This window comes from Macaca fascicularis, chromosome 4, assembly GCF_037993035.2.
Source record: "Macaca fascicularis isolate 582-1 chromosome 4, T2T-MFA8v1.1".
NCBI lineage: Eukaryota > Metazoa > Chordata > Mammalia > Primates > Cercopithecidae > Macaca > Macaca fascicularis.
The window spans coordinates 129989594-130016971 of record NC_088378.1 but is presented as its reverse complement, the minus strand read 5'-3'; the positions used below and the strand labels follow the sequence as shown (position 1 = coordinate 130016971).

At 51.4% G+C, this 27378-nt stretch overlaps 1 protein-coding gene and 1 long non-coding RNA gene across 10 annotated transcripts in view; one reads left to right on the top strand and one right to left on the bottom strand.

Annotated features, from left to right (window-relative positions):
* The window catches only part of FOXP4 (forkhead box P4), a 53968-nt gene that overhangs the window by 8777 nt on the left and 17813 nt on the right, over nt 1-27378 (top strand). For 8 of the 9 annotated variants that reach the window (XM_045390836.3, XM_045390835.3, XM_045390838.3 and 5 more), the window contains exons 2-3: nt 10464-10683; nt 22620-22715. In XM_045390836.3, the coding sequence (XP_045246771.1) occupies nt 10480-10683; nt 22620-22715 (300 nt within the window). In that variant the 5' untranslated portion in view covers nt 10464-10479. The remainder of the gene's footprint in view (nt 1-10463; nt 10684-22619; nt 22716-27378) is intronic. The other variant, XM_045390839.2, reaches the window with a different exon arrangement.
* Nucleotides 802-26635, bottom strand: LOC135970631 (uncharacterized). The gene is made up of 4 exons (XR_010586419.1): nt 26516-26635; nt 4128-4270; nt 1760-1794; nt 802-933 (listed from the first exon to the last, which is right to left on the bottom strand). It is a non-coding gene; the product is annotated as an uncharacterized lncRNA (long non-coding RNA).

Below are 27378 nucleotides of genomic sequence, written 5' to 3'. Positions count from 1 at the left end.
GGTCTTCTTACCATAAGCCCTTGTGTCTCTGGGGGCCTGTTTCAAGATGAAACCAGCCCATCCCTGACAGGGTGAGCCCCTCTATAATAAAGTTATCACTTGCCCCCTACATCTGGGGAAATGAAGGGAGGGGCCAAGGCATGTCTGGAGCAGGCTGGGCAGAACAGCCAGAGGCCCAGAAATGGCCGTACTCTGTGGTTTGTCCCAGGCCCACTAGAGCCCCTCCTGTGCCCACAGGAAACCCTGGTGCCAAAGGCACTACCAGAACCAGGCTCCAGATGGCCATTCAGGCCCTGGGCGAGTTGCCCCTACCCCTTAACCAGCAGGCCCCCCACGTAAGACGTCACTATTTAATTAGCCGTCTCTGATTAACCAAACTTGGCATTCGGCTCCTCTTGCCCTCATCTTTCCCAGCTCCGAATCAATGGCTTTGATATGCTAATTAGGGAGTAATTTAATTTCAAAAGGCCGCAATTAACAAGGGTGTTGTGGACATGCTGTAGTTAAGCGGAGTAATCTAATTTGCATTAGTAACAAGCAGGGACTAATTAGAAGCTTAATTAGACACTTAGATGGCTCTTATGTTTACTTTCTTAATGAGATGGAGTGGGATCTTTGGTTCTCTTTCTTTTTTTCCCCCTTTATTGTTAATTCTTTTTTTTTGGTCTGTGTAGTAGGAAGGGGTATTGAGGGAGGCCACCTTGCCAGGGCCTGTGGGAGCGTTTCAGGGCTGGAGCCAGTAAAAGGTGAGCTGGAGGGTGGTGGTAGGGGTGAGGGAAGGCTTGGATTCCAGAGCGACTCGGGGAGTTAGGACGCGGAGAAGAGCACTGGTTTAGGAGTCAGAAGAGCCACCTGGTTTCAGTTTGGCTCAGCCACTTAGCAGTCAGGTAACCTTGTCAAGTCTTTGGCATCTTTGAAGTGTGGTTCCATCCTCTGTCAAAATGAGCGCAAAATTGCATGGGGGGAGAGAGGAGGGAGAGGCTGTAGAAAAGCACTCTTGCAGACTCTGTGAATCAAAGGTTTTTTTTTTTTGAAATGGAGTCTCTCTCTGTTGCCCAGGATGGAGTGCAGTGTCGCCGTCTGCCACTGCCCAGGATGGAGTACAGTGGCACTCACTGCAAGCTCCGCCTCCTGGGTTCATGCCATTCTCCCATGGAGTGCAGTGTCGCCGTCTGCCACTGCCCAGGATGGAATGCAGTGGCACTCACTGCAAGCTCCGCCTCCTGGGTTCATGCCATTCTCCCACCCACCACCACGCCTGGCTAATTTTTTGTATTTTTAGGAGATGGGGTTTCACCGTGTTAGCCAGGATGGTCTCGATCTCCCGACCTTGTGATCTGCTCGCCTCAGCCTCCCAAAGTGCTGGGATTATAGGCGTGAGCCACCGCGCCTGGCAGTCGAATAGTTTTTAACAATAAAATATATTCACAAATTGTGTGCCAAGGCCTTGCTGCATCATGGCTCAGCTCAGAAGCCACCTCCTACAGAAAGCCTTTCCGGAGCACCCTCCAGGCTCCATGGTCCCCAGTATCTAACATAACATTTGTAAAGCTGTGTGTGTTGTGTAAGATGGAAGTTCTCAATCCTGGCTGCACTGGGAATTTAGAATGCTTGGAAAGCTTTTTTAAAAATCCACGCCTGGGTCCAATTCCCTGAAGAGTGCGATTTAATTGACTTAGGGTGGGCCATAGGTATGGGTTGGTTGGTTTGTTTTTTTAAAGCTCCCCAGATGATTCTGATGTTTAGAAGGAAAGCTTACCTGCCCATTAGTCTCTCCTCTCTCCATTTCAAGCCCTGCAAAAGCAAGGGCTCCGTTTTACTCACCTCCATTTGCCCCAACCCCAGTGCCCATTGTGCTCAGTATCAGCTGCAGGTGAAGGCTCCCTGCCCCACTCTGACCTTAGGGAACTCACCCAGACTTGACAGGGCCTATAGTGTTGAGTTGCGAATGCCTTATTCAGGCTCTGAGAATCTCCTGGAGAAGGAGCTGAGGAGAATTGAGGGAAATCACTAAAGAGGTTAGGGCCCGAGAGTCTTATGAGATGTGGCTGCCTTGCTAAAGGAGAATTGGACAAAATTGGTATGAATTTTATGGGCATCAGTTTGGGAATGAATATATCAAGAACCTTAAAAATATGCAGTTCCACCTTCTAAACATGTATCCTAGGCAAATAGTCAAAAATGTAGAGTATCCTGTTCCCATAAAGGTGTTTACTGCAGAGTCATAGTAAAACATGGCTAACAGCCTCGATGTCCAATTCTAGGGGATTGGCTCAATACATTCTGGAACATGCGGCCCATTCAGGCAACTGTGTGACCATTAGAAACTTGCTTAAGATATTTGATGGCATGTGGAAATGCTTATGATAGTAAGTGGTGAGTGGAAAAAGAAGAAAATTCAAACCATGTACAGATTATGACCCCAATTTCACTTTTTTGATGTTTATATGCCAAAAGAGAGTGAGAGTGGATTGACTGGAAAGGCTGTATATCCCAAAGGGCTAGATCTCTATGGGGTAGGATTATGAGTACTCTATTTTTTTTTCCTTTTTTTCAAAATTTTCTACCAGGATGTCTCTTACTTTTAGGATTCAGAAACAAAGTTAGTTGGAACTTGGGAGAGGACCTGGAACAGACAGCACAGGATGGCAGCTTCACCTTCCAAATCGAAGGCTTTGTTGGAGGCTTTCAGATAGGAATGTCTTTGCCCTGCCACTTGTACTGAGCTCCTCTGAGCACCGAAGTGTGCTGAGAGGCCTTGAATGGTCCCTAGAGTTGAGGTAGGTGGCTTCTAGGATATCACAGTCATTTAGGGAGACTCCCAGGCCAGGAACTCAGACAGAGGTAGGGGTACAGAGGGAAGCCCAGGGTGCCTGCCTCTGACCCACACAATGAGGAGTGCCAAAGGAGGGCAGGGGCTTGGAGAGGGATTAAGCCTACTCTGGAACTCACAGAGTCCCATGTGCTTGGGGAGAGAAACTGCTGGCATGATCAGGGAGCCAAGCAGTGCATGACTCACATCACCCAGCTCTGGCTTCAGGACCTATTTTGGAGCTATAGCCACATTCTAACCCATGGGTCTTGCCTCACTTTCTTCAAGTGCTGACCCAAGGGCTGGGAGAGCAGGGTGGGATCAATTTTTAAACCATAGCCCACTCAGAGGTAGGTTGTAGCAGGACTTTCTGGACCCCCATAATTATAGTAACTACCCTTCTCTAAATGTCTTCCTCATGCAGTGTGTCTTATTTGATATCACTGCAACCCTGGAAGGAAAATGTATTGGCATTAACCTCACATTACAGATAAGGAAACCAAGGCTCAGACTGCTGACCTCAGTCCAGAATGTCACAAAGGTAATAAGAAGCCAGGAAGGGTTAGCAGGTCATCTGGCAAATGAGTGGTTGGCTAAGTAAGCCAGAAGCCCCAAGTGGCCACTGCCCTGGAGCCCTCCCCTTACCTGGAGCCTGAAGCCAGAAGCCACTGGGCCTCTGGGGCCAGGGCTGAATGGGGGAGGCTAGTCCCTGGGACTTTGGATTGGGAAGCATCCTGCAGTTAAACTTCTAGGGCCAGGGCTCATTGCTCTGAAAAGCCCTCTGTTTTATATCTCTTGACACAGGTAAGATATAGCAGGATAGCTAGAAAGAAACAAATAGAGAAAGAAGGAACTAGAAGACATCCTTGTGCTCTGGTATCCACATGTGTGTCTTTTTATATAATCTAGAAATGTATGTATTTCAAAGACTTTTAGTTCTGGAAAACTCTGAAACTGATGACCCTTCTTTTGTAAAATAAAGGCCTTTGCATATGTTTGCCCTGCATTCATTGTATACTTTGCTTGGCCAATACCTACTCAGCCTTCATATCTAAGCATAAATGCCCTTTCCTGGGAAAAGGAGACTTTCCCTGCCCCTCTCCGCTTATGTTAGATCCCCATTTATTTCCTGTACCCACACTTGACAGAATGTATCTGACTTAGTAGGCTTCTCCATTTACTTATGTGTTTAGTTAACATTTGTACCCTCTTCATGGGAACATAAGCTCCACAAGAGCAAGGCCTGTGTCCTGCTCTGCTGAAGTCTGCATACACAGAACCTGGCACACTGTAGGTATTTAAATATTGGTCGTACCAATGAATGGATGAAGGGTCGTTGCTGGTGAAACATGCTCCTGGCCAACCACTGGAGGAGAGAGAAGCATGACTTTGTTCATGGCTAAAGCCCCACTGGTTTTTAGGAAACTTGTTTTGAGGAAAAACAAGTGCCAGCTTTATCTAGAAAAAAAGAGAAGGGGTTAGGACCTCCGGCATTACCAGTTGCCCTTGCTGAGTCCTTTACCTACAGCTCTCAGAGCATCTAAAGACACTGCTGCACTGCCTCGTTCAGTAGGGCCCACATTTCACTTTCCTTCAGGTAGATCCCCAGTGCTTCACTTAATGGGGCCCTAAATGCATGTTGAATGATTGAATGGCTTTTGCAGATATATCATCTAGTTTTGCCCATCAGGAAACTCAGAACTAAAGTTAGTGTTCATCATTGGAGCCCCATTGCCTGGGACAACCACCATCAGCATCACCTGGGAACTTCTTAGAAATACAGATTCCCAGGCCCACTCCAGACCTACTGGGTTAGAAACTTCTACTGGGGCCCAGTAACCTGTGTTTTAACAAGCTCTCCAAGGTGATTCTGATGCACTCAGGTCTGCAACCCCTGATTTAATGTTGTGGTCCATCATTCTCACCTTCTACTCCGTGCTATTGTATTTTAAGAAATCTTACCTCTTACTGCAGTCTGCTTCCTAATCTTTGTTGGAATTATAAATTATAAAATAGATGGTTACATCTAGTCCAGTTCTCCCCATTATACAGAGGAGAAAAGAGGAGAATCAACTTGCTCGAAGTCACTCAGTAGGCCAGGTGCGGCGGCTCAGGCCTGTAATCCCAGCACTTTGGGAGACTGAGGAGGGAGGATCACTTGAGCCCAGGAGTTGGAGACCAGCCTGGGCAACAAAGTGAGACTCCCCCCTCCCCCTTAAAAACACAAGTCACTCAGTAGTAAATTGGTGTTAGAGCTGGGGCTAGACACCAACTTCCAGGGTCAGGCTGTCAGCTGGTTCGCGTCCTGCTATCTCCCAGACTAGATTATAGGTTTCCGGAGAACTGGAAACAATACCTTATTTAAATTCCAACTGCCACCATTGCTCTGGGTACGGGCCACCTGTGGTCATTCCCCATCCGTGTATCCCTTAAGAACTGAGGCCGCATCTCCACTCCAGCTGCGCGTGCACGTGTGCTCCCGGCAGGACGCGCGCCCAGGAGCGCGCTGGGGGCTGCCCCGCTCCTCTCTCCCTCCCCCGCGGGTAAACTCCGGGCATCCATCAGTCTGTTAATTGCACTAATTAGAGATCGCAGAGGTGTTAATTGGAAAACCCTGGTATTGTGCCTGTTTGGGGAAGAAAACGTCAATAAAAATTAATTGATGAGTTGGCAGGGCGGGCGGCGCGGGTTCGCGGCGAGGCGCAGGGTGTCATGGCAAATGTTACGGCTCAGATTAAGCGATTGTTAATTAAAAAGCGACGGTAATTAATACTCGCTATGCCATATGGGCCCGCGAAAAGGCACAAAAGGTTTCTCCGCATGTGGGGCTCCCCGTCCCTTTTCTCCTTCCCCAAAAGCACCCCAGCCCATGGGTCCCCCCTTTGGCCCCAAGGTAGGTGGAACTCATCACTTCCGGCCAGGGAGGGGACGGGGCCGTCTCCGGCGAGTTCCAAGGGCGTCCCTTGTTGCGCACTCACCCGCCCAGGTTCTTTGATGAGCCAGGAGCCTCGGGGGAAGTGGGAGCCCCCAGCGGCCCGCAGACTCCCCCAGAGCGGAAGAGGCAGCGGCGGCTTTGACCTAGCTTCCTTCCGACGGCATCTGCAGGAGCCTCCAGGCCTGACATAGGCTCCGAGGTGCCCTGGCTCCCCCACGGGGAACGCTGCGAGTTGGGCGACTAGGTCCTGCCTAAGTGCAGGACCTGAGCCTCAGACAAATCCTGGACCTGCCAAGATAACTCGGCCTCCAGTGCTATCTCCATTTGCCCCCAACATGTGGTAGGAGAGGGGTATGGGAAGTCTGGGGTGGGGGATAAGAGCCCAGTATTAGCGAACCTTAGACCCCTGGCCAACCCCTACCTTATTGTATGGAGGCAGAAAGAGCACCCCAGTGACTTGCCCAAGGTCACACAGCTGAGCCTAGAAACCAGATGGTCTAATTCTCAGAGTCTCTGCCTTTCTGTTCCGCAGGTGTTCAGCTGCTCCTTGCTGAGGACCTTGGTGGCTGGGGGAGGAGCATGGATTGGGAGGATAGGGGTGTGTGGAGAAGAAAGGAGGACCTCTTGGAGCTTGCTCCTTGGTACCAGAGGAAGCAGCTCAGGTCTACACTGGGTGGAGTCCACTGTGAAAGGGACCGGGCTGTGACTCCAGCAGACCGTCAGTGCCTCCAGTATTCACTGAAATACTATGTTTTCATGTCCATATGCCAGGCTGAGAGTGAGAAGAGACCTTCAAGACCACCTGTTCATATAGAGATGGGAAATAGAGGCTCAGAGAAAGGGGAGGGCAGAGGAATCTCCGTGGTGTGTGGCTGAGCCCAGGTCCCTGCCTGTTCCCCTAGCCAGGGCTCAGGCTCCTGTGGACACTGACTTCTTCTCCACACCCCACACCCTTGTAGTTACAGGGGACTGATAATCAAGGCCTCCCTCCATCACCTTACCCCATCCTGTCTCTAGCTGACTGGGTCCCAGGCACCCAGAGCCTGCTCGCCCACAGTGCAGGGAGCACCCTGGTGCTATCATGGCACCCTGTGGAGAGATGGGCAGGAGACATGCGGCTGCTGGTGTGCTCATCCTTGGAGGGCAGTTATCTCAGGGCAGAGGTGAGAATTCGGAAAGCACCTGGGTGTGCCTGTCTTGCAGGTTTCGGGGGTATGTTGGTAGGTGGGCGGGAGCATGGAAAGAGGCGTATGGGTGTGTGTCAGTGGGGTAAAGACCCTGGAGGGGACAGAGCATGCCACATGGGAATTAATGCCATTCATACACCCTGCGGAAATGACTTTTCAAATGCATATAATCTCAAGCATGCAAATGAGAGGCTTGCTTCACCCTGTTTAATATGAATGATCAGCCCCTGAATAGCTATTATTATACACCACATTGCAGCAATTATGTTGTTCACTGGGTGTCATACTCCCCCCCATAAGAAGAAAAGAAAGAAGTACCTCTGTCTGCAACCTCCTCCTTCCTTTTTTCTCTTTTTCCAAACTTACTGTCTGATCTGCAACTTTATGGTATTCCTTGAGCGTTGAAAGGGGGCCACTCTCCCTAACCCCAGGGAAGTAACTGCCAGATTCTCTTTCCTTTCTCTTTTGCATGCATACACACCCCTGAGGCTCTGGTCTTTGTCCCCTGGGGCCCAGGAGTTCTCAGATCTCAGAGAAGCTAGACTTGGAATCAGAGCGGGCAGCTGCTTTCCACCACCAGCAGAGCCAGGGTTGGGGGAGAGGCCCCCCTCCCTGCTGTCTCCCCATCCCCCTCATGTAACTGAGGCCCAGGCCCAAGTGGGGGAAGGTGCTGCTGGCTGGGTGATTTCAGGGGAGGATGATGGAGCCCTGTGCTGTGGCAAGTGGAGGATGGTGCCCACCCCATCCATCATTTCACCGCCACTAGCCCTCAGGCTGACATGGCCATTAAGGCCTGAGACCGAGTGCTCAATCTCTTCCGAACCATCACTCCCATCCTGCCCTTACTCCAGCCCAGCTCCTCTCAGAACTTAGGAGTGGAGCAGCAGCTGGGTTGGGGGAATAGCAAGCCCTTGGAAACATACAGAGAAATTCACAAATATAGGGCACCCGGGAGGCCACTCAGGCTCACTGGGACAGTGACACCCAGAGTCACGGATGAAGAGGGGCCACAGGAACAGGGATGTGGCTTCTGTGGACCCCTTGCAGTTCTCTGTCTCCTCCCCACTCTGCATCCAGCCAGGATGAAAGCTGAGCAAATAGCTTGGTAGCGTGAGGGAGAAGAGTTCTTCTGGAGTGAAAGGAGAGAATTTGGGAGTGGGAGGAAATGCTTTGGGGAGCTGCTGCCTTGGGGGAAGGAACTAGAGAAATCACAGTCCAGTCTCTTTCTGCAGTTTCTCATTGTTACCTACAAGGCCCTCATCTGTCAGTTGAGTCAGGGAGACCAGTGGTTATAGGGTCTGCCTAGGCCAAAAGAGATCAAATCAGGAGGAAAGAAACTGGCTGGCTTCCATGGGCCTTGCTAAATGCTCATGTGGCTTCTATCCCTTGATGATCTCTGTGCAATCTGGACCAAGTCCTTGACCTCTTTGGGTCTCAATGTCCTCACCCTTACAATTAGGGTGGGTGGAGAAGGCACTGATCAATATTGGGGGTGCTGTCAGGTGCTGTGTGCATGTTTTATTTGCCCCTCAAAAGACTTGGAGGTCGGGATGAAATATACTTGGCTCTCTTTATCCGCAGGTTCCACATCTGTGGATTCAATCCACCACAGATGGAAAATACTATGCAGTATTTGCAGTATGCAGGACCCACAGATAGGGAGGGCCAACTTTTGTATCCACAGGTCCTGCAGGACAAACTGGGAGGCTTGAGCATCTGGAGATTATGGTATCCACAGGGATCCTGGAACCAATCTCCCATAGGTGCCAAGAAACATTGTCCTACCACAGACAAGGAATCTGAGGGCTGGGGAGTTTAAGATGGATCAAAAATCAGTAGTAGATACCAACCATGGTCTGACCTGTTTGACTGAAATCCATGTTCTTCTCAAGGGACTGTGACTCGGAGGTAGTTGGGGAGCCCCCAGAATTTGAGAACAGCTTTTCATACTAAAGGTATTGGAACCTTGTCAGGTGCAGTGATTCATGCCTATAATCCCAGCACTTTCAGAGGCCAAGGCAGGTAGATCAGTTGAGGCCAGGAATTCGGGACCAGCCTGGCCAACATCTCTACTAAAATTAGTCAGGCATGGTGTTGCATGCCTACTATAGTCCCAGCCACTCAGGAGGCTGAGGCAGGACAATTGCTTGAACCCGGGAGGCGGAGGTTGCAGGGAGCCGAGATTGTGCCACTACACTCCAGCCTGGGTGACAGAGCGAGACTGTGTCTCAAAAAGATAAAATAAAATGAATACATTAATTAATTAAATTAAATTTAAAAAGCTGTTGTAACCTCTGTGAGTTATAAAAAGCAGCTCAGGCCTCCTCCTCCTCCTCACTGCCCTGGCCATCCCAAACACCTACCATCTCTTTCTCGGAGGATGTTTCAGCCACTCCTTGAGAGGCATTTCTGGGGTCAGGGGATCCAGACCTTGACTCTTTGTCTTGGGTACGTAACCTAACTCTCTGGACCTTCAGTTTTTCCATCTGTAAAATTGGCGTGATAACTCTCTCCCACAGTTCTCAGGAGGAGAAATCATGGTTCCTATGGAGAGTGAGTTAACCTTACTGAGTGTCTACTTTTGACCAGGTGCTAGGCTGAGGGCTTTAAAATGGAAGATGGAAAGTGGAACCAGATCTTCCTTCATTGCACACCTCCATGCCCAAGACCAGTGTCTGGCTCCCAGTAGGTGCTGGGCAAGTGGCAGCCTTTTTTATAAAAGAATAATTGTTGCTTTGGACCTTCTGTGGCCTGGGATGGGAGCAAACACAAAGTCCATTTCACGTGGGGGTAGGAAGGCAGTAATCTAGTGGGTTCCTAGTGAATAACTTTTGATTTTGCTTTGTTGGTGTAGGTTTAAGACCCAGACGGGGGCTGGGCGCTGTGGCTTATGCCTATAATCTCAGCATTTTGGGAGGCTGAGGCAGGCAGATCACCTGAGGTCAGGAGTTTGAGAATAGCCTAGCCAACATGGTGAAACCCCTTCTCTACTAAAAATACACACACAAAAATTTAGCTGGGCATGGTGGCAGTCACCTGTAATCTCAGCTACTCAGGAGGCTGAGGTAGAAGAATCACTCAAACTCGAGAGGAGGAGGCTGCAGTGAGCCAAGATCGCACCACTATGCTCCAGCCTGGGCGACTGAGCAAGACTCCGTCTCAAAAAAAAAAAAAAAAAAGAGCCCTTCTTCATGTCATTATTATAAACAGTGCAAAACCTCAACTGGGGCAAAAAATCCCCACCCAGAGGGGCAGTGCAAGGGCTTTATCTCCTCCCTTCCCCACCCCAGCACGAGGTCTCCTAGAAGTCAAGAACACATGGTGGGGGATGTGGAGCCGCCCCTCACCTGGGGGGACTTCCAGAGGGGCCACACTCCATCAGGCATCCCAGGAGCAGCCTCTGGGAAGTTGAGAAGGAGTAGATGCCCAACTGCTCCTGTGGCGATGGTTGTGTTTTTGGGGGTCAGCAGTCACTGCCCTTTCAGCCTTCAGCCTCAGCCTCTCCCCTGGGTCTCTCTTCCTCCTCCAGGTACCACTAGAGCGACATGATGGTGGAATCTGCCTCGGAGACAATCAGGTCGGCTCCATCCGGTCAGAATGGTGTGGGCAGCCTCTCTGGGCAAACCGATGGCAGCAGTGGTGGGGCCACAGGGACAACTGCAAGTGGCACGGGCAGGGACATGACCACAGGTGCAGACAGCAATGGTGAGATGAGCCCCGCGGAGCTGCTGCACTTTCAGCAGCAACAGGTAGGAGCTGGTGTGCCTTGGGGTATCTGGGAGTGGGAGAGGGGGCACTAGGCCGCATTCCACTTCATCTTGGCTGCTGGAGCATCACTCCCTGCCAGGCAGCATCGTTTTACCGTTCTTAAGACAGTCCAGCTTCCAAGGACTCCCTGTCCACCCACCCATTCTGGTGGCCACCTTGAGCCTGGGCTACCACAGCGTTTTCAAGAGAGAGAAGTGGGACTCAGAGGTCTGAGATCATGAAGCTTGAGACTGTCCCAGAAATGCCAATAAGAAGAGACAGACACACACCTGGGCAGCAGGCTTGAGATTGGCATGTTGGATTGGTGGGCACTCCACTTTTCACCTGCACACTGGCTAGGAAACTAGCTAAATGAACAGGGTTAAGAGGTTGCTATGCACACGGGGATCTTCACATTATTTCTGTTGCAAAAGATTATCTGCCTGAGTCAGCCTGGGCCTCCATTTCAAGCAGTGAAGAGAGGCCCAGGCAGCTGAGTAAAGGCCAAGAGAGGTAGGCAAAGACAGGCCTCCATTTTTAGGGCTCAAACTGGGAACCTCTTTCTGTGTCTTCTATTTCCTCTTCCACCCCGAAGTGCAGAGTTCAGGAGTTTAAAACCAACCTCTCTGAGAATCTAGAGACACTAGAATGGGTCTAGATCTGGTTGGGTGATGACAGAGCAGGGGCCTCATGTCCTGGTCCCACCTGGGGAAAAAAGGAGAGTCATGCTCAACAAGTTGAGGAGAACCTGCCCAGCCAGCCCTGGCCTTGGGATTCTCTTTCTCTGATTTGACTCTGCTCCTGGAATCACTGCTGGTGGTGCTGGCCCTTGGGATGTGGGGGTCTGCTAGGAACAGGGAGAAGCAGGGCTCTGTGTGTACCTCCCGCTCAGTACCCCACTACTGCCTCATGCATGCACACATGTATGTACCACAATGCCCTCATGTGCGCCTCCATGGCCCTGCCGTCTCTCCCAAGTTCACCCTGGGACTCTGTCCTCCTTTTCCCACAGCCCAGCTTCATTGTCCCTAAGGGGCCTTTTCCCATCATATTCGTTGGAGCCAGAAGTCAGACTGGAGGCAACACCATCAGAAGCCTGACTCCCCTGCATGGAGCTGGTCAGCCAGCGCTAAAGCAGGAATTGAAGAAACTTGATTTAAGTCCCAGCCAGCCCCTTAACCAGTGGCATGACCTTGACCAAGTCATGAGCCTACCTGAGCCCTGGCCTCCTTGGCACCTAAAGTACAGAGTTGTTGGGATCAGATGCAATTTGGGTGTGCAGCACGTGCAGCTCACTTGTTGATGTGGATGTGAACAGAACAGAGGACTTCAAAAATCACTTTCTCTTGCCAGCAGTGGAGGCTAGAGCAGGGAAGGGCCTGACTCCCTTCCCCAGGGAGATAGTCTTCAGGCGTTCGCTGGCATCTCCCAAGCCTTCCTAAGCAGGTTCCCTGGGGAAGAGACCCACAGAGTCTGTGCCGTCTGCTGGAGACAGAAGGTTAAAGGGCAAAATCCTACCCCTTACCAACATAATAGCAAAACACACCCCACCAGAAATCTCCAACACCACCCATTTTGTATGGCCAGCTCTTCCCTCTCTGTGACTGTGCAGACAGAGTTATGAAAAATTTTAAATGCGGTAGGGGTTGGGGAGTGCTGAAACTGGAAAGTTTCTTTTAAAAAATTACTGAAAGTGAAGAGCGAACACAGTTCTCTGGATAACTGGGGAAATGTTTGGGGTGGGGAAAGACAGAACTGTCTGTACTGATCAGGTTTCTTGGTTCTGCGTTGCACATGAGCCATGTTTTCCCATCTATATTCCACGTTCCAGTTATTCCTGTTTGTTTTGGGGAATATCCCACAGTCCTGGAAAATCCTATATCTGTTTCACAAATAAACTGGGGTGGGGAGTTGGAGGCAGGCAGAGGGCTGTTTTATCCATTTGGGCTCACTATGGGCAGAGCGCCCAGGGCCAGGGAACATATTTGAGACTTAAAAAAGGTTTTCTTGGCTCCAAACTATGAAAAGAACCTTACAAAATTAAAATTATAAGATTTTCAATTAAAATGAAATAGTCCATGGGCTATTCCTCTACCCTGAACGTGTGAACGAGGCTTTTGGGGGAGTTTCAAGGGTAACATTTTCTGGTCCCCAACAACAAATGTTCGTAATTGGAGAATAAACAAGTTTGGGAAAGACAGCTTGGCCCTTTGGGTTCCTGCTCCTTCTCAACCCACCCTGAAAGGACTTAGAGGACAAACCAATGCCTTTCGTCTCTTTGGTGCTTTGGGGCCTTCACGTATGCTGTGTCGTCTCACCATCCCTGCAAGGTGGATATTATTATTCCCATTGCACAGATGAGAGCCAGAGGTAGGCACTGACGTGTCAAGATGGCACAATAAAGGCTGCGTAGACCTCACTCTCCCAGTTCCTAGTTCAGGGCTCAGCACACCTGCCCCTTTGCTGGTTCTCCATCACACAGTCGCCGTGGGAAATGGAGGCAGCGAGGCCTTGAGCATAGTGGGTGCTAAGGAAATGTCTGTTGATGAGTAAATGAGAGCATTTCATTTCCAACCTGAAAGGGTTCTGTGATAGAGAAGCAATGCTGCCCACTGGTCCTAAGTAGCCACTCTAGCGCCATCTGCAAACTTGATAGGAAGTGGGGTGGGAGAGGGTCTGTGGGCCACACGCTGATCCCATTCTCCTCGTACCCTCCGTGGCTCTCCAAGCCCCTCTGTCTTTGTCTGTCTGTCTGTTGGTCCTTGTCCTTCTGCTCTCAGTAAACAAGCCCTGGAAATGCAATCCTGGCCTTTGGGAGTAATGAGTTGACAGAGAGGAGAGAGATAAACGGGGCGAGTCAGAAGTCAGGCCTATGACAGGACTTTAGGCTGAAACAAACAGTGCTGAAGAGGGTGGCCACGTCACTTTGGAACAAGAGCAGGCGCTTGTTTCCATGCAACGAGCAGGCTGGGAGCTTGTTTAAACAGAGGCTGGGGGGTGACCTGGCTTGGCTGTCAGGCCAGGTCTGACTAGAGGGAGAGGGTCCTTAGCTGGCTGCCCCATTTCAGCCCTTGAGGCCCCAGCTTCCACCTCCCTCATCTCAGCCCGGTCATTGGTGAGTGACAGAGCCATACCACCTCCACGCTGTCCTTGGAGCTTTCACCAAGTCTGCAGTCTTATGCCCTGTGAGGACTCTGTCTACCCTGAGGAGAAGATGCAGGAAGTACAGTAGGCTCTGGAGCAGTCAGTCAAGCTGCAAACACACCTTCAGCCTTATTTTGCACTGGGCACCATGCTGCTCTTAAAGAATACCCTAGACTGTGGACACACCCGCGGCCCATCCGTCCCTTCCCTCACCAAGGCAAACGCTTCTACCACAGTGCCCCTCCCTGCATTTTTACCCTATGGGGTGGCTCTTTTCTTTGAAAGTTGCCCTTGTGTTTTATCCTAATCTGATTTCATTTGTATGAAAATGTTCCCAGTGTGGGGGTTTTCTCAGGCACCCCACAAATACCCTTAGGACACTCTCTGATAGGGGCCATGGAGCCTAGGAGAAGTGTGTGCCAGATTTTGGGAGGGGAGGTCTTGGGGGCTGGTCTGGGTGTGCTGGCCAAGTTGGGGCCAGGAGGGCCAAGCTGGTGGGGTGGGGGCAGGCAGAGCCACTGGCGGCAGTGCTGAGGCCATGCCGAAAGGCGTCCTAGGCCTCTGGAGCGCGCACTCCCATTGTCCATGGGTTGTGGGGGTGACAGGTCAGCAAGGGTCACGGGAGGGTTGCCTAGAGTCTGGGAACTCCCACCGCAGTTGCCATGGCAACTGGGCCAAATCCCACCCCGTTCACATCCTGTGAGGAGATTCAAAAGGGTTGGGGGGTTCTGCACATTAATGGGCTTTTAACTCACCCCCCTTCAAAGAAAGGGGGGGATGTCAGGCAGTTGGGGGAAGGGAGAAGAAGAATGGGAGAGGCTTTTCTTTCCTTTTCCTCCCCCATCTGGCCCTCCTCTGCCCAAGCTACTTAGAGGGATGACAGCGGGGGAAGGGGAGGATTCAGAGGGTGAATTTACCCCCCACTCCCCCGACACACACACACACACACACACACACAGAGTCAACAGTTGTCTTTCGTCTGCAGGTCCGGGGCCCATTTCTCTTCAGGACTGCTGCCTGTGTGCCCCAGATTCTACTGTTTCCTGTCTGGTCCCAGACCTTCTGCATTCTCCTTTTTCTTCTGGAGAATGAGCCCCTCCCGTGGAGGAGCCATGGCATGGAAGGAGAGTTGGGGCCTGCACTCACCAGGGGGGAGGCTTAGGGACATCACACCAGTTCATACCAGCTGCTGGGGAACACTCAGAAACTGCCCTTTTCTCCTTGGCCTGGACACAGTGAGAGGAGGGCAGGTGGGAGGTGGGAGGAGCCGGGCCAGGAGAGGGCCTTAACCATCCCCCTTGTTGTACCCCTCCCAGGTCCTTGAGAGCCAAAGACCGCCCTGTTTCCTATGTTGGAAAATTCCCCTAGGAGGGAGTAGTGCTAGGGCAGAGGGTGGGACTGGATCCTGGAGGAGGGATCTGCAGACCCTTGCTTTCTTGGGACTAAAAGGAGCCAGCCCACTCTACCAGCAGGAGAGCCCCCAGCTTCCCTCCTAATATGGAATTCTGAAATCCCTCTTCTTCCCTCCCTCACCTCCCCTTCATGGCAGAATTCTTGTCCCTGCTGATTAGAACTGGGGATACAGAGGAGAATTTGGGGAAGGGAGGTAAATGTTCCTTCTGAGAAGGGATTTATCTTGAGGATTGAAGTGGAGAAGGCTGCATCCTAGGGTCACTTCATCAGGGCACAACTTGGCCTGGAACCCTCAGTCGGAGAGCTGGCTTTTCCCCTGGGGTAGCACCTTTATTCTGAGAAGGCCCACTAGGAATCTCAGGATGAGAACTGCATCCCCCCTCACTATTGCCCCCATTCCAACCCTACATTGCAGAAGTGGCTAGAGTGAAGTGGCTCAGAACCCAGACCTCAGCACAGACCCATTTCCAGAGAACTCCACAGATACTGGTGGGAGGGATGTATGTCTGGTATCCATCTCCAAATGCCACCAAGAATGGGGAAGGTGATCACGGGAACTTCTGCATCACCGCCACTTGGCCACCCACCACCACCTTGGTGATTTCACCTCCTTGCTGGAGGTCAGAGGGTTCCTTCCAGGCACTGAGGACTCTGGCCGTCCTTCTCATGACACCCTGCAGAGCTGGTTTTGGCTACAGGAGCTGGATGAGCCCTGGGCTGCATCATCGCTAGAAGCAGGCAAAGGCCGGGCACTGCTGGTGCGAAGCCTGCCTGAGTTTGAGAGCAGTGGTGCAGGGAATGAAGAGAATGAAGGAGCCCTTTGAAGGATCACAGTTCCTCATTCACGCTGTTGAGTTCAGCTGTAAATTCTCATCTCTCTGAGGCCAGAGACTAGTTCCCTGTAGAGAGGAGGCATTTTCAAGGCACTTGGTGGGGAAGGGGTCTTGAAACCAGGGCTGTATGCCCAGGATGTGAGTCGTCTCCCACCCATGTGAGCCTGTCTGTGTCTGTGCATTGCTGGTTTTCATTTTAATGGTTCTAATTTGAGAATGTGCCGATGTCATTTTTACGAGGTTGGTGTAAAAAAAATTTACAGCCTTTTCCAAAAAGCTTTTTTTTTTTCCCAAGGGAAAAAGGTGCGGAATAACTTCGGGGGTTTTATGGTCTCCTCTCCCCACCTTCCTTGTCCCCCTTCTCTGTGTAATTTCATTTTTATGTCTCTTTGCTGGAGGTTACAAAGCCTGGCTGGTCAAGAACTTTCCTCCCCCCAGGTCAGTTCCTTCAGTGGTCAGGGCCACTAATCTCTAACTCCTCCTCCTTGTACCCCTTTCTTCCATCCTCTGGTCCCTGAGGAGTTGCATTTTGAGGGGTAGATGAAGAGGTGTCCCTTCTTTACTTTGAACCAGTGAGTACTTACTGGCATCCATTGTTTACCAGCAGTAAGTATCTACCCTGAAAGACAATATCACTTCGTACTCAAAATCCTTCAGCGATTTTTCAAGTATAGAATGAAATAAAAAATCATTGTCCCTGTGTAATCTGGCCCCTGCACACCTCTGGGACTTCTTCTCTTGGCCACACTGGCTTTTCAATTCATAATGCACTCAGCTTTTCCCACGGCAGGGCCCTTGCACCATCTGTTCCCTCCACCTCAGATACTCTCCCTTGGAAGAGTGCCTCCTCCTAATGCTGTGTCTCCTCAGAGAGGCTGTCCCTGGCCACACACCCTAGAGCCAGCCAGCCAGCCAGCCAGCCAGCCAGGGTTTGCAGGACACTCACCACCAGCTCAGAGTTTGCATGTCTGTCTGTGTAGTGTCTGTCTCGGCCCATTAGAATGTGAGCCCCGTTAAAGCAAAGACGCTGAGTCCCCAGTACTGAGGACACTGTGAGTGCCCTGCAGGGCTTGATAACCACTCATTAAATTGTTGCTAAATTAATAGTCATGCTGTGGCTCTGGAGGTAAAGGTAGTAGGCTTTCCTAGGGATGCTTTTCTGGCTTGGAATGGGGTGAGGTGGGCCAGCACCCTCAAATACCCTTCTAGTCCATTCTTTTCCTGAATCCAGCCAGTTTCCAGTGAAAATTAATTATGGAGACAATTTAGATAAGACTGAATCCCAGTTTTGCCAAAACCAGCCAGAGGCAGACAAAGGAAGTTTGGAGTTTGTTTTGGCTGCCCCTCACCACAATCCAAATTAAACCAGAATTTGCTAGTACCTCTTCCGTCCTGCCCTGCCAGCGCTTGGTGTCTCTTCCCTGTGCAGAGCCCAGTTTCAGGTCTGGTACATTCAGGTTCTGCTTTTGCCACTGTGTCCCGTTGGACAAATCATTGCCCATCTCTGGATCTCTATTTCTCCATCTATCAGTGAACTAGAAAATACCTATTTTTGACCCACTAAATTGATATTATGACCCACTGCTGGGCCATGAGCAGCAATTTGAAAAATACTGGACTAGATACCCTCTAATACTTGCAGTTCTCCAGGGCTGTGGCCCATGCTCTTCAACTGCTCATTGTCAACAGTCCTTCAAGCTCGTCTCCCTGATTATCACTTCCCTGCCCTCCCGCACACACACAGAATAAGGCTGGCACCCCAACACAGATCTAGGATCCTCCAGCCTGCTGAAAGGACTGGTGAATAGCCCCACACCTGGCTTCCTGAGAGAGAATGACCCCTTTCCCACCCCTCCCACCAACCCCAAATTCCCAGAACCAGAAATGGGAGTGTGGTCCCAAGAGAGAGACCCCACAGCACCAAGACTTGTTTTTCTATTCATAGCAGCTCCCTGTTGCCCTCAAAGCTACAGCTTCATTCTCCACCATCCCAGCCGCCCTCCCTGGATGCCATCCGTTATAAGCCATTTGTTCCTAATTGCGGAGATCCTGCTAATGACTTCTGAATGGGGGATGGGGGGAGGAGAGTTCAGCTTCATTAGCGAGACTGAGTTCTTAAGCTTGAGGGGGGATGGGGGCTGGGCTAGAAGAGGGTTTGGTTAGCAAGGCCTTCCGGGTGGCACCAGGCAAATGACCAGGAGCTGCTGGTGAAAGATCAATCATAATAGTGTTCGTCCAGGACCTACTGGATGCCTGACAGTGTGCTGAGTACTCCATGTACACAGTCCCACGTGTTCTTCCCAGGAACCCCATGAAGAAAGTATGGGGTTGTTGCAGTTTTGCAGAAGAAGAAATGGAGGCCCAAAGAGATGGCGACTTGCCCGAGGTTACCCAGTATACGGTGGACCCAGAACTTGGATCCAGATCTCTCTTGAAGTCCATGCATGAATGGACAGTATGCCTCCCTTAGAGGGAAACTGGACATCATCCCCAAACCACAGAGCTGAGCATTTGGTTTTCAGTCCCAGGGGTAGAAGGAGGAAAAATAGGAGGTTTGAGAGGCCAGATAGCTCCCAGTTTTCCACTCTGCCTAAGCCCCCTCTTCCTTCCTCCCCTAGGTTTTCCATAATGGCTTCTTCCTGGTGTGGGTATCTGAACACCTTTCTCACCCAGGGCTGTGTTTGGATATCTCTTGTCCGTAGGGAAGGGAAACTGAGCCCACTTTTCTCCTGGAGTTTCCTTTCTTGGTCTTCTTCCTCTACCTCCACCATCTTCACTTCCCCTTCTCACTGGAGGGCTAAACACATGCAGATTAGGGAGAAGGCAGATTTGAAGGCCTCACTGGACTGTGCATGGGATCATGGAGACCCCTCAGTGGGGTGAACCCTGAGCAGTCAGAGGTGTTTGGACTCTCCCACTTCCTAGCTGTGGAACCTCAGGCCTCAGTTTCCTTGTCGGTAAAATAGGGACATCAGTACCTGCTCCACCTAGCTCAGTGTTGTGAAGCTTCAGTTAAATGTTTGAAAAAGTGCTTTGGAAACTGCAAGGTAAATGCTAGCTGCTAAGCTTAGTGTCAGCCTGTGCCAGCCTCCCATATTCAGCCTAGACTAAAATGAATTTCGTGAGTGGGTATCGCATGTCTGCTCTGTGCTGGTGGTTGACGATGGGGGTTCACAGCTATATTTGACAACATCTGTGCTTTCAAGGAGGCCCCAGTCTGGTTGGCATATTCAAAGAAAGTGGGGCTGGGGATCTGCCAGAGTTAGAGTTAGGACCCATTATTTCCCACATCTCTCGGAGGTGGGCAGTCCAGTGGTCTCCAGGCCCCAGTGCCAGCAGGCAGTGTGAACACATCTGGTGCAGCAGCGTGGTAGATGTGACCCTCCTCGTTCGCCGTGTGAATTCGCCCTTCAGGTGGCAAGACTCCAGTTAGTGCTGCAGCCACCTCTGGGAAGCCTTCCCAGACTTCCCCAGGTAGAAGAAAGCCTTCTCTGAGCCCTGGCACCCACCCTCACTTCAGGCTAACTAGTTCCTAGTTCCTTATTCTTTTTTTTTTTTTTTTTTTTTTTTGAGACGAAGTCTCGCTCTGTTGTCACCCAGGCTGGAGTGCAGTGGTGCCATCTCGGCTCACTGCAAGCTCCACCTCCTGGTTCACGCCATTCTCCTGCCTCAGCCTCCTGAGTAGCTGGGACTACAGGCTCCCACCACCATGCCTACCTAATTTTTTGTATTTTTAGTAGGGATGGGGTTTCACCGTGTTAGCCAGGATTGTCTCAATCTCCTGACCTCATGATCTGTCCACCTCAGCCTCCCAAAGTGCTGGGATTACAGGCATGAGCCACTGTGCCCGGCCTATCATTCTTTATATAAGAGGCTATCATCACAGAACCTGAGCTGTGAGCCCTGGGGGGCAGAGGCCATGTTCTCTTTCTCTGTATCCCCAGCCACTAGCCTGGTCCCTGGCACGAAGCAGGTACTTCATAGATGTGAGAGGAGTGGGTGAGTGAGGACCTACATATGAGAAGAAATGGTGGGAGGGAAGCCTTGACCAGACCTAAGGTCTTACCTGGCTCTCATCTGGCCTAAAGGGGAGAGCCCTGGCCTGGGCACGAAGAAGGAAAGGGGTTGTGGGTGGGGGTGTGGGGGGAGGAAGGGCCTGTCACAGGGAGGGAGAGGTCTCAGGAATGAGATTGCAAGGCCTTGCCATTTTTTTCCTGTAAATCGTGTAATTTCATGCTCCAGGGGACCACAAAGTAAGAGAGTCAGTGGGGAGTGAATTCAACTCCCCTGGCCACCCCCCATCCCACCCCAGGAGACTGAGCAGGGCTCTGCCCCCAACTTCCCCCAGAAGCCCCTCCCCTGCTGCTCCCTCCTGTCCCCCAGGGATATGGAGTGCTTCATCTCCCCACCCCAACCAGTGTCCCTTTTGGGTCTCCTGGGCTGGCCAGCCTCTCTGAGCCATCTTCTTCCCCTACCCTTGTCCCCTGGCCTCTGATCCCTGTGCCCCCTCCACCCTACCCTACCTCCACCTTTGGAGGACGAAGAGCACTTGTCAGTAGACTGGAGGGGTTTGTAAAAGGTAGTAGAGGCAGGGGCTCCTTCCTGATGACCACCTGACTCCCTGCCCTTCCTCACCCACCCACCCCACCCTTCCTCCTCTTTCCACAGAGCCTTTTGACTTAGAAAGGTCAGATTTCTGCTTTCTGAAGTGAATCTAGAAGAGGAGAAACATCCTGTTTCCCTCTGGAAGCCCAGGGCACTTCTCTGGGTGTGACATCCGGGGAAGGAGGTGGCCTGTGAGGAGCACACCAATCTGAGCTCCAGGTTTGCTGCAGGACACCTTCCCGTCAATAGGCCAATGCATATTTAGATGCCCTCCTAAGATAAACTAGATTTAAAGCCTCAGGAGGCTCGGCTGTTCGCACTGATGATAAACAGGCGGGAAGGTGGATGTGTGTATATGCTTGCTACACAGTGGACACTCTCTTTGCTTGTTGAGCGATGGGTAGTGCAGCCATATCCCACCTTAAAAGGTTTGCCTTGAAGGTGCTTGTGGTGGGGTAGGAGAATAGGGGTCCATATGGCAAAAACAAGTGAATGTGTGGACAGATGTGAAAGCGAGCCACAAGCGGGCGCATTTCGTCTAATAAGTGCGCAGGGCACAAGGCTATGTTGGGGAGAGGCTGTAGGAGGTGAAGTGGAGAATTGTTGAGAGATTAATGAGAGTTGAAGGGAGTGAACACTTCCCGAATGCCGACTGGATGCCAAACATTGGTCCTTTAATCCCCCTAGTAATTTGGAGATGGGTAGTTTCCCAGTTTTGCAGATAAGGAGACTGAAGTGCAGAGAACTGGAATAACTTGCCCAAGGTCATAGCTGGCAGGCCGCACAGCTGGGATTCAAACCCAGGACTGCCTAAGGTTGAAGCCCTGTGTCAAGGGCTTGGATGCACCTGCACTGACTCCCAAAGGGGTCTTGAGCAATCTGGAAGCAGATAAGTTTTTGTGCTCCTGAAATGTGGATTCAGAACTTGCCTTCAAACCTCCCACTGAACCAGAGTGAGGACATAGAGGTCTTGACTGGCCTCATAGATAATTTCCTGGACCCTCCTGACCCCTCACTCCTACCAGATGTCTCACTTTACCTCCCAGGCCACTACTACTCCTTGACTGTCACACTGACCCACTAGAGCGATTCCTCCAGCAATCTCTATATGCCTTTCACTCCTGTGACCCCTCTGGCTCAGTTCAGTCTAAGCCACTGTGGCCACCAAGCCCACAGCACCATGGTCCATGCATCTCTGCTGATAGTTCACCTTTCAGAACTTGATCTAATTCCTCCAGCACCATGCATGTTCAATCCTTGAACTCAGAAAGTCACATAGTACTCAGACCTTGTGCCACCGACCCCAGGGCTCTTCCCTCATCCCCCCAAATGTGTGCTCTGGCTCCACAGTGAATACTACTTTTTTAGCCCCCAGACTGACCACCCAGTAAGGCAGTTGGCCTTGGAGCCAGGCTTCCTGGGCTCAAATCCTGGCTCTGATGCTGCCTAGCTGTGTGATCTTGGGTAAGTTACTTAACCTCCTAGAGACTCAGTTTCCTCATCTGCAAAATGGGGCAATAATCCCTACCTCACAGCCTTACAGAGGAAGATTAAATAAGCTCTTGCCTGTACAGTGCCTGACCCATAGTAGATGCTCAACCAATAGTACTGATTTACTAATGCCCTGAGTTCACCACCTTTATTTTCCTCTAGAGTCCCTTTTTGGCCATGGGCCCTTCCATTTGCTGCCCCCGTTGGGTCCTAACAAAACTTCACTGGGTCCCAGGCTGAGTCTGTAGAGGCTTTGATCCCTGAACCCCTGACAGCTCTTCTCAGTGACTCCTACTGCCCTTATCCCAAGCCCTTATGGACCCATGACCCTGTGACCCCCAAGACCTTCCACCTTAACCTAAGCTCCTTCTCCTTACTGCCCCAAACACTCCCTAATCTCTGGATCCCACCCAGCCTCCCAGGCCATTGCTGACTCAGCCTCTGTCTTGCAGGCTCTCCAGGTGGCCCGGCAGTTCCTGCTGCAGCAGGCCTCAGGCCTGAGCTCCCCAGGGAACAATGACAGCAAACAGTCTGCCTCTGCTGTGCAGGTGAGGAGGAGAGCACCCTGCTGGCTCTGGGTTGGGCTGGAGAGTGGGCCTGGCACAGAGGGAGGGCAAGGACCCATTGGAGAACTGCTCTTGCCAGTTCCAACACCAAAAAGTGGGCAGCTTTTCAAAGGAAATACAGTCACTGCAGGGGTGGGGCAAAAAGACTTCCACTTTCTCTTGTCTCCACCTGATCAGCCAGACCTTCTGCTAGCTTAGCCTCTTTATCCCTGTCACTCAAAGTTTGTCTGCAGCTCTCCCTGTCTCTTTGTACCTCTCTCACTGTTTCTTCTCCCCTGCCTCTTCCCTTTAGGGTCTCCCTCGGTCACTTCTCATGTTTCTGCATCCCTGTGGGTCACTCCCTCTGTCCCTTTCTGTTCCTGTGTCTGGGTCTCGGCTCCTCCCAGGCGATCTCTGTTGCTGCAGTCACGTCACGAAGTTCCCCCTTCTCTTATCCTCCCCCCTTATCCCTCATCTACCAACTATCTCGCAGTCTCTCCGTGCTTCCTGTCTCTTGATGTCTCTCTGTCTCTTTTGTTTTCCTTTGCACAATCTGCCCTTTTTTCCCCTTCTCCCTTCCCCCCAGCTTGCCAGCCCATCTGGCTGGCTGTGGGAGGGGAGATCTGTGGGGGTGGGTGGGGGGTGGGGGAGCCAGGCCTTCTGTTTACCTTTTGTGTCACAAAGAACTTGGGAGAATTGCAGTCTGAGTCCGGGTTGGGTCACTACTCGGGCAGCCGCTCCCCTCCCCCTCTGCCCAGCAGCCGGGCACCCATGCTCCCCCCACCCCTCCCCCAGCAGAGGGAGGCTCAGAATTGGGGAAAGGATTAAGCCAGGCTTTGAAAGGAAGTTTATCTAAGGGAAGAAGGGTGAGCATGGTTGGTCCTGAGCTGGAGGTGCTCTAAATTCTGGGGCTGGGTGCTGAGGGAAGTGAGGAGGAGGGTGGGGTGGGTGCAGGGTGCTCAGAGAAGGACCCAGGATCAGGCTTTGTCCTGGGTGGAGATTTCCAGTGCTCTGACAAAGTCTGGATTTTATGTAAAACAAGTTTATGTTTGGAAAAAGTTCATGGTGCCCAACAGATGTGCAGCCTTAGCAGTAACGCTCTTTTAAAATTCTTGACCCTAAGGAGACAAGCCTCAAAGGGGAGGAGCTGGGCAAAGATCAGGGCGTGGCCTGGGGTGGAGGAGGGGAAGACACTATCTGGAAAGTCAATAAAGAGAGGAAGAGAAAGATCTCATCAGGTTGAGATCTAAAAGGTTCTTATACCCATGCTGGTCAGGATTGGGTCTCTTTAAATTAATGACCCCCACATACTCCTAGGTTTTGAAGTGTTTCTCCAGCTTCCACTCTGAATCCTCCCTGCCCTGGGCCCAGCTTAGAACAGGAAGGAGTAGGCTGGGCAACAGCAAACATTCCCCCAAACCAGAAAGGGGCAGCTGACCCAGGGGCAAGAGGGAAGGAGCTTGATGGTAGTGGGAGGGACTGGGGTCAGACGTCCAGAAGGACTGCTCAGCTAGGGATTAAGGGTCACAGATCTGAAATGATTGAGAGATGAAGGAAGACTATGGAATCTTCCTTAGGAAACTCCCTCCCTCCAAAAGAAGAGAGGCCTAGAGGTTTCAGGGTCAGAGAGACCGATAAAATGATCTTTTTCTCAGGCCTTCTCTCTCCTTGTCTCATTACTTCCAAAAATTGATTGATTGATTGATTCATTCATTCATTCATTCAACAAATACTTACTGAGTACACCCCAAACTAACAACTGACATTTACAGAGTGTTTACCATGAAGTGTAGACACTAAGCACTTTACAGCTATCTCATTTATCCTCACAGTTCTATGGAAGAGGTGCTGTTCTAGCCCCATCTTGCAGATGAGGAAACTGAGGCCCAGAGAGGTTATGAAACTTGTCCAGAGTTATACAACGAATAAAGGACAGAGTGAGGCATTTGAACCCAATAGCTCCAGAACTCACTTTTTTTTTTTTTTTTGAGATGGAGTCTCACTCTTGTTGCCCAGGCTGGAGAGCAATGGCATGATTTTGGCTCACCGCAACCTCTGCTTCCCGGGTTCAAGCAGTTCTCCTGCGTCAACCTCCCGAGTAGCTGGGATTACAGGCTTGCACCACCACGCCCACCTAATTTTGTATTTTTAGTAGAGTTGTATTTTTAGTAGGTTTTAGTAGCGTTGTATTTTTAGGGTTTCTCCATGTTGATCAGGCTGGTCTCAAACTCCCAACCTCAGGTGATCTGCCCACCTCTGCCTCCCAAAGTGCTGGGATTACAGGCATGAGCCATCGTGCCCGGCCAGTAGAACTCACACTTTTAATCTCTGCATTGTGCTTGGCATGGTAATAATGCCAGTATTTGCCAGGTGTAGAAGCCTAGGCCAGATAGTTCTCAGGGTCTCAGGGAGATGGGGGTTCTTGGGGCCATGGAGCCATGCTCCCCCAGGAGCCTGGATTCCCCGCCTATATTGATCCCTCTATTTCTCCTCCAACCCTGGACACCTTCCTTGCCTTCTGCCCCTATTCCTAAGTTTATTATCTCCAAGGAGGTCGGATCCTTGTCCTGAGGTAGGGCTCAGGGCCTTGAAATGCTCTTCTGTGAGCTCAAGACTGGTGAGAGCAAGGCCTGGGCTCCCCACCTGAGCAGAAGAGTGCATCTTGAGCCTGAGTGCAGTGGATAATGGAGGGAGATCAAGGGCAGCTCCTTTCCCAGGGCTTCCCACAGAATGCTGCTCTGCTCCCCAGCAGGATTTTCTGCCCGCGCACCTCCCAGCCACGTTCACCACCCTTCTCCTCCAGAGTCAGCTTTAGAAGAGTTTCCAAAACTGTATCAGGTCTCCAGCTCCAGCCTAGTGAGGGGCCCTCCTTCCAGGCCTGGACCCCACCAGGGAGAGGGCTGTCATAGAAGGTGGCACAGGTGGCCGAGAGTTGAGGACATGGGGGGGGCAAAGGTGGCTGGGGCCTTGGCTTCGTCCATCCCCATCTGGCATTTCCAGAAGTTCTTCTTTATATTGCGCTGCTATGTTTCCTTGCTGCAGCTACAGCCCAGAATTAGTTTGAGGCCTTCTGGTCATTTGCGGGAGAGTTTAAGCCAAACCAAACTCTGGCCTGATCTCCCCACGTTGCCCCCCACTCACAGGACCCCATACTTAAGAGACAATTTGGGTCCTTGACCCTGGCACCAAATTGCATTCGTTCCCACTCTCAGCCCCCAAATAAGCTTCCTGTGTGTCAGGCACTGTCCCTGTTCCTTCCAGTCAGACCATCCAGCTGAGCACACTGTATTCATGGCTGGGTGCATAGTCCCTGAGGGAGGGGCTGGAGGCAGCTGCCGGTGTTTGGCCCGGGGCTCACACGCCAGGGCTTCAGTTAGCACTTAGCTGCCCAACTACGCTCCAGATGCTTGACTCATGGGCCCTGCTGAGCCTGCTAGCTGCAGAGCACCCATCCCGAGGCATCTGAGCCTGGCGAGCGGCCAGCAGGGACACCAGAGGAGCTCCAGCTCAGTTCTCAGACCCCCAAGGGGCACAGGGAGAGGTGGATAAGGTCAACCAGCTCAAGAGATCAGCATGCGGCAGCCACTTCCCAGACCCTTTGTGACCCCAGTGGGCCACCTCAAGATGAGTGCACACCATGTAATCCATCCAGATCTCTGTAGCAGCCTCCACAGGCAGCTGCTCAGCCAAGTGGCAGGAGCAGCAAGTGCCAAGGAGGCCTTCCAAGGTCATCTCTTCCATTCCCCTGCGTCCAAGTAGGAAAAGCCACATCCTTTTTTTGCATGCCCCTGTCAGTGACTCACAGTCCTGGTGCCTGGAAAGATCTTCTGAGTGTCTGGTCTCAGTCTTTCCTGTTGCGGGCCACATTCATCTCTAGTTCAGCTCTCAGCAGTGAGAATGAGTGTCCTGGTGCCTTGGTCCTCAGTAACCTTTGTCTGGCAGTAACCTAAGGCACACCAGGGGAGGAGACAGAAGAGGGGAAAGGGAAAATCCAGAATGTTTTAAAAAGTGATTTTCTTCATGTTTACATGGAATTTAATGGTGTACAAGTCACTTTCACCCCTGCTCCCACTGTCCCTTTGGGGTCAGGGTCAGGGCAGATAATTTAACCTCTCTGGGCCTCAGTTTTCTCATCTCATCTGTGAGATGTTAATGATGATGACACCATCCTCACAGGGTTGCCCTGAAGATTCTATGAGATATACGTGTAAAGGGCTTAGCCAAGTGCCATGCCTGGCACGTAATAAGCAGTCAACAACATCCACTAATGATGCGGGGAGGGCAGGTGCCCCAAATCCCAGTTAGCCAACAGGGAAAGTGAGGCTTGGTGATTTCAAGACTAGTAAATATCAGGGACAAAAACCAAGGTCACCTGACCCAGAAATCTAGGGCTCTGAGCTCACCCCCACCAGGATGCCTCTCTTTGTTGGGCACCCCCTTGGGAGGAGGAAAGAAAGGACAGTGGTACTTGTTCCATGTCTTTGGATGGCAAAACCCACCTTCTTTGAGCAGCCTCCCCAGCTGCCTCTGGAACACCCAACAACAGACTTAGGGGCTGGCTCTGGTGTTGGATCTATGCCACTGTCTGCCTCCAACCCCAGGCCCCCACATCCACCCTTGCAGCCTGGCTTTCAGAGAGTCCTTCTGGGATATAACCATAGAGGAG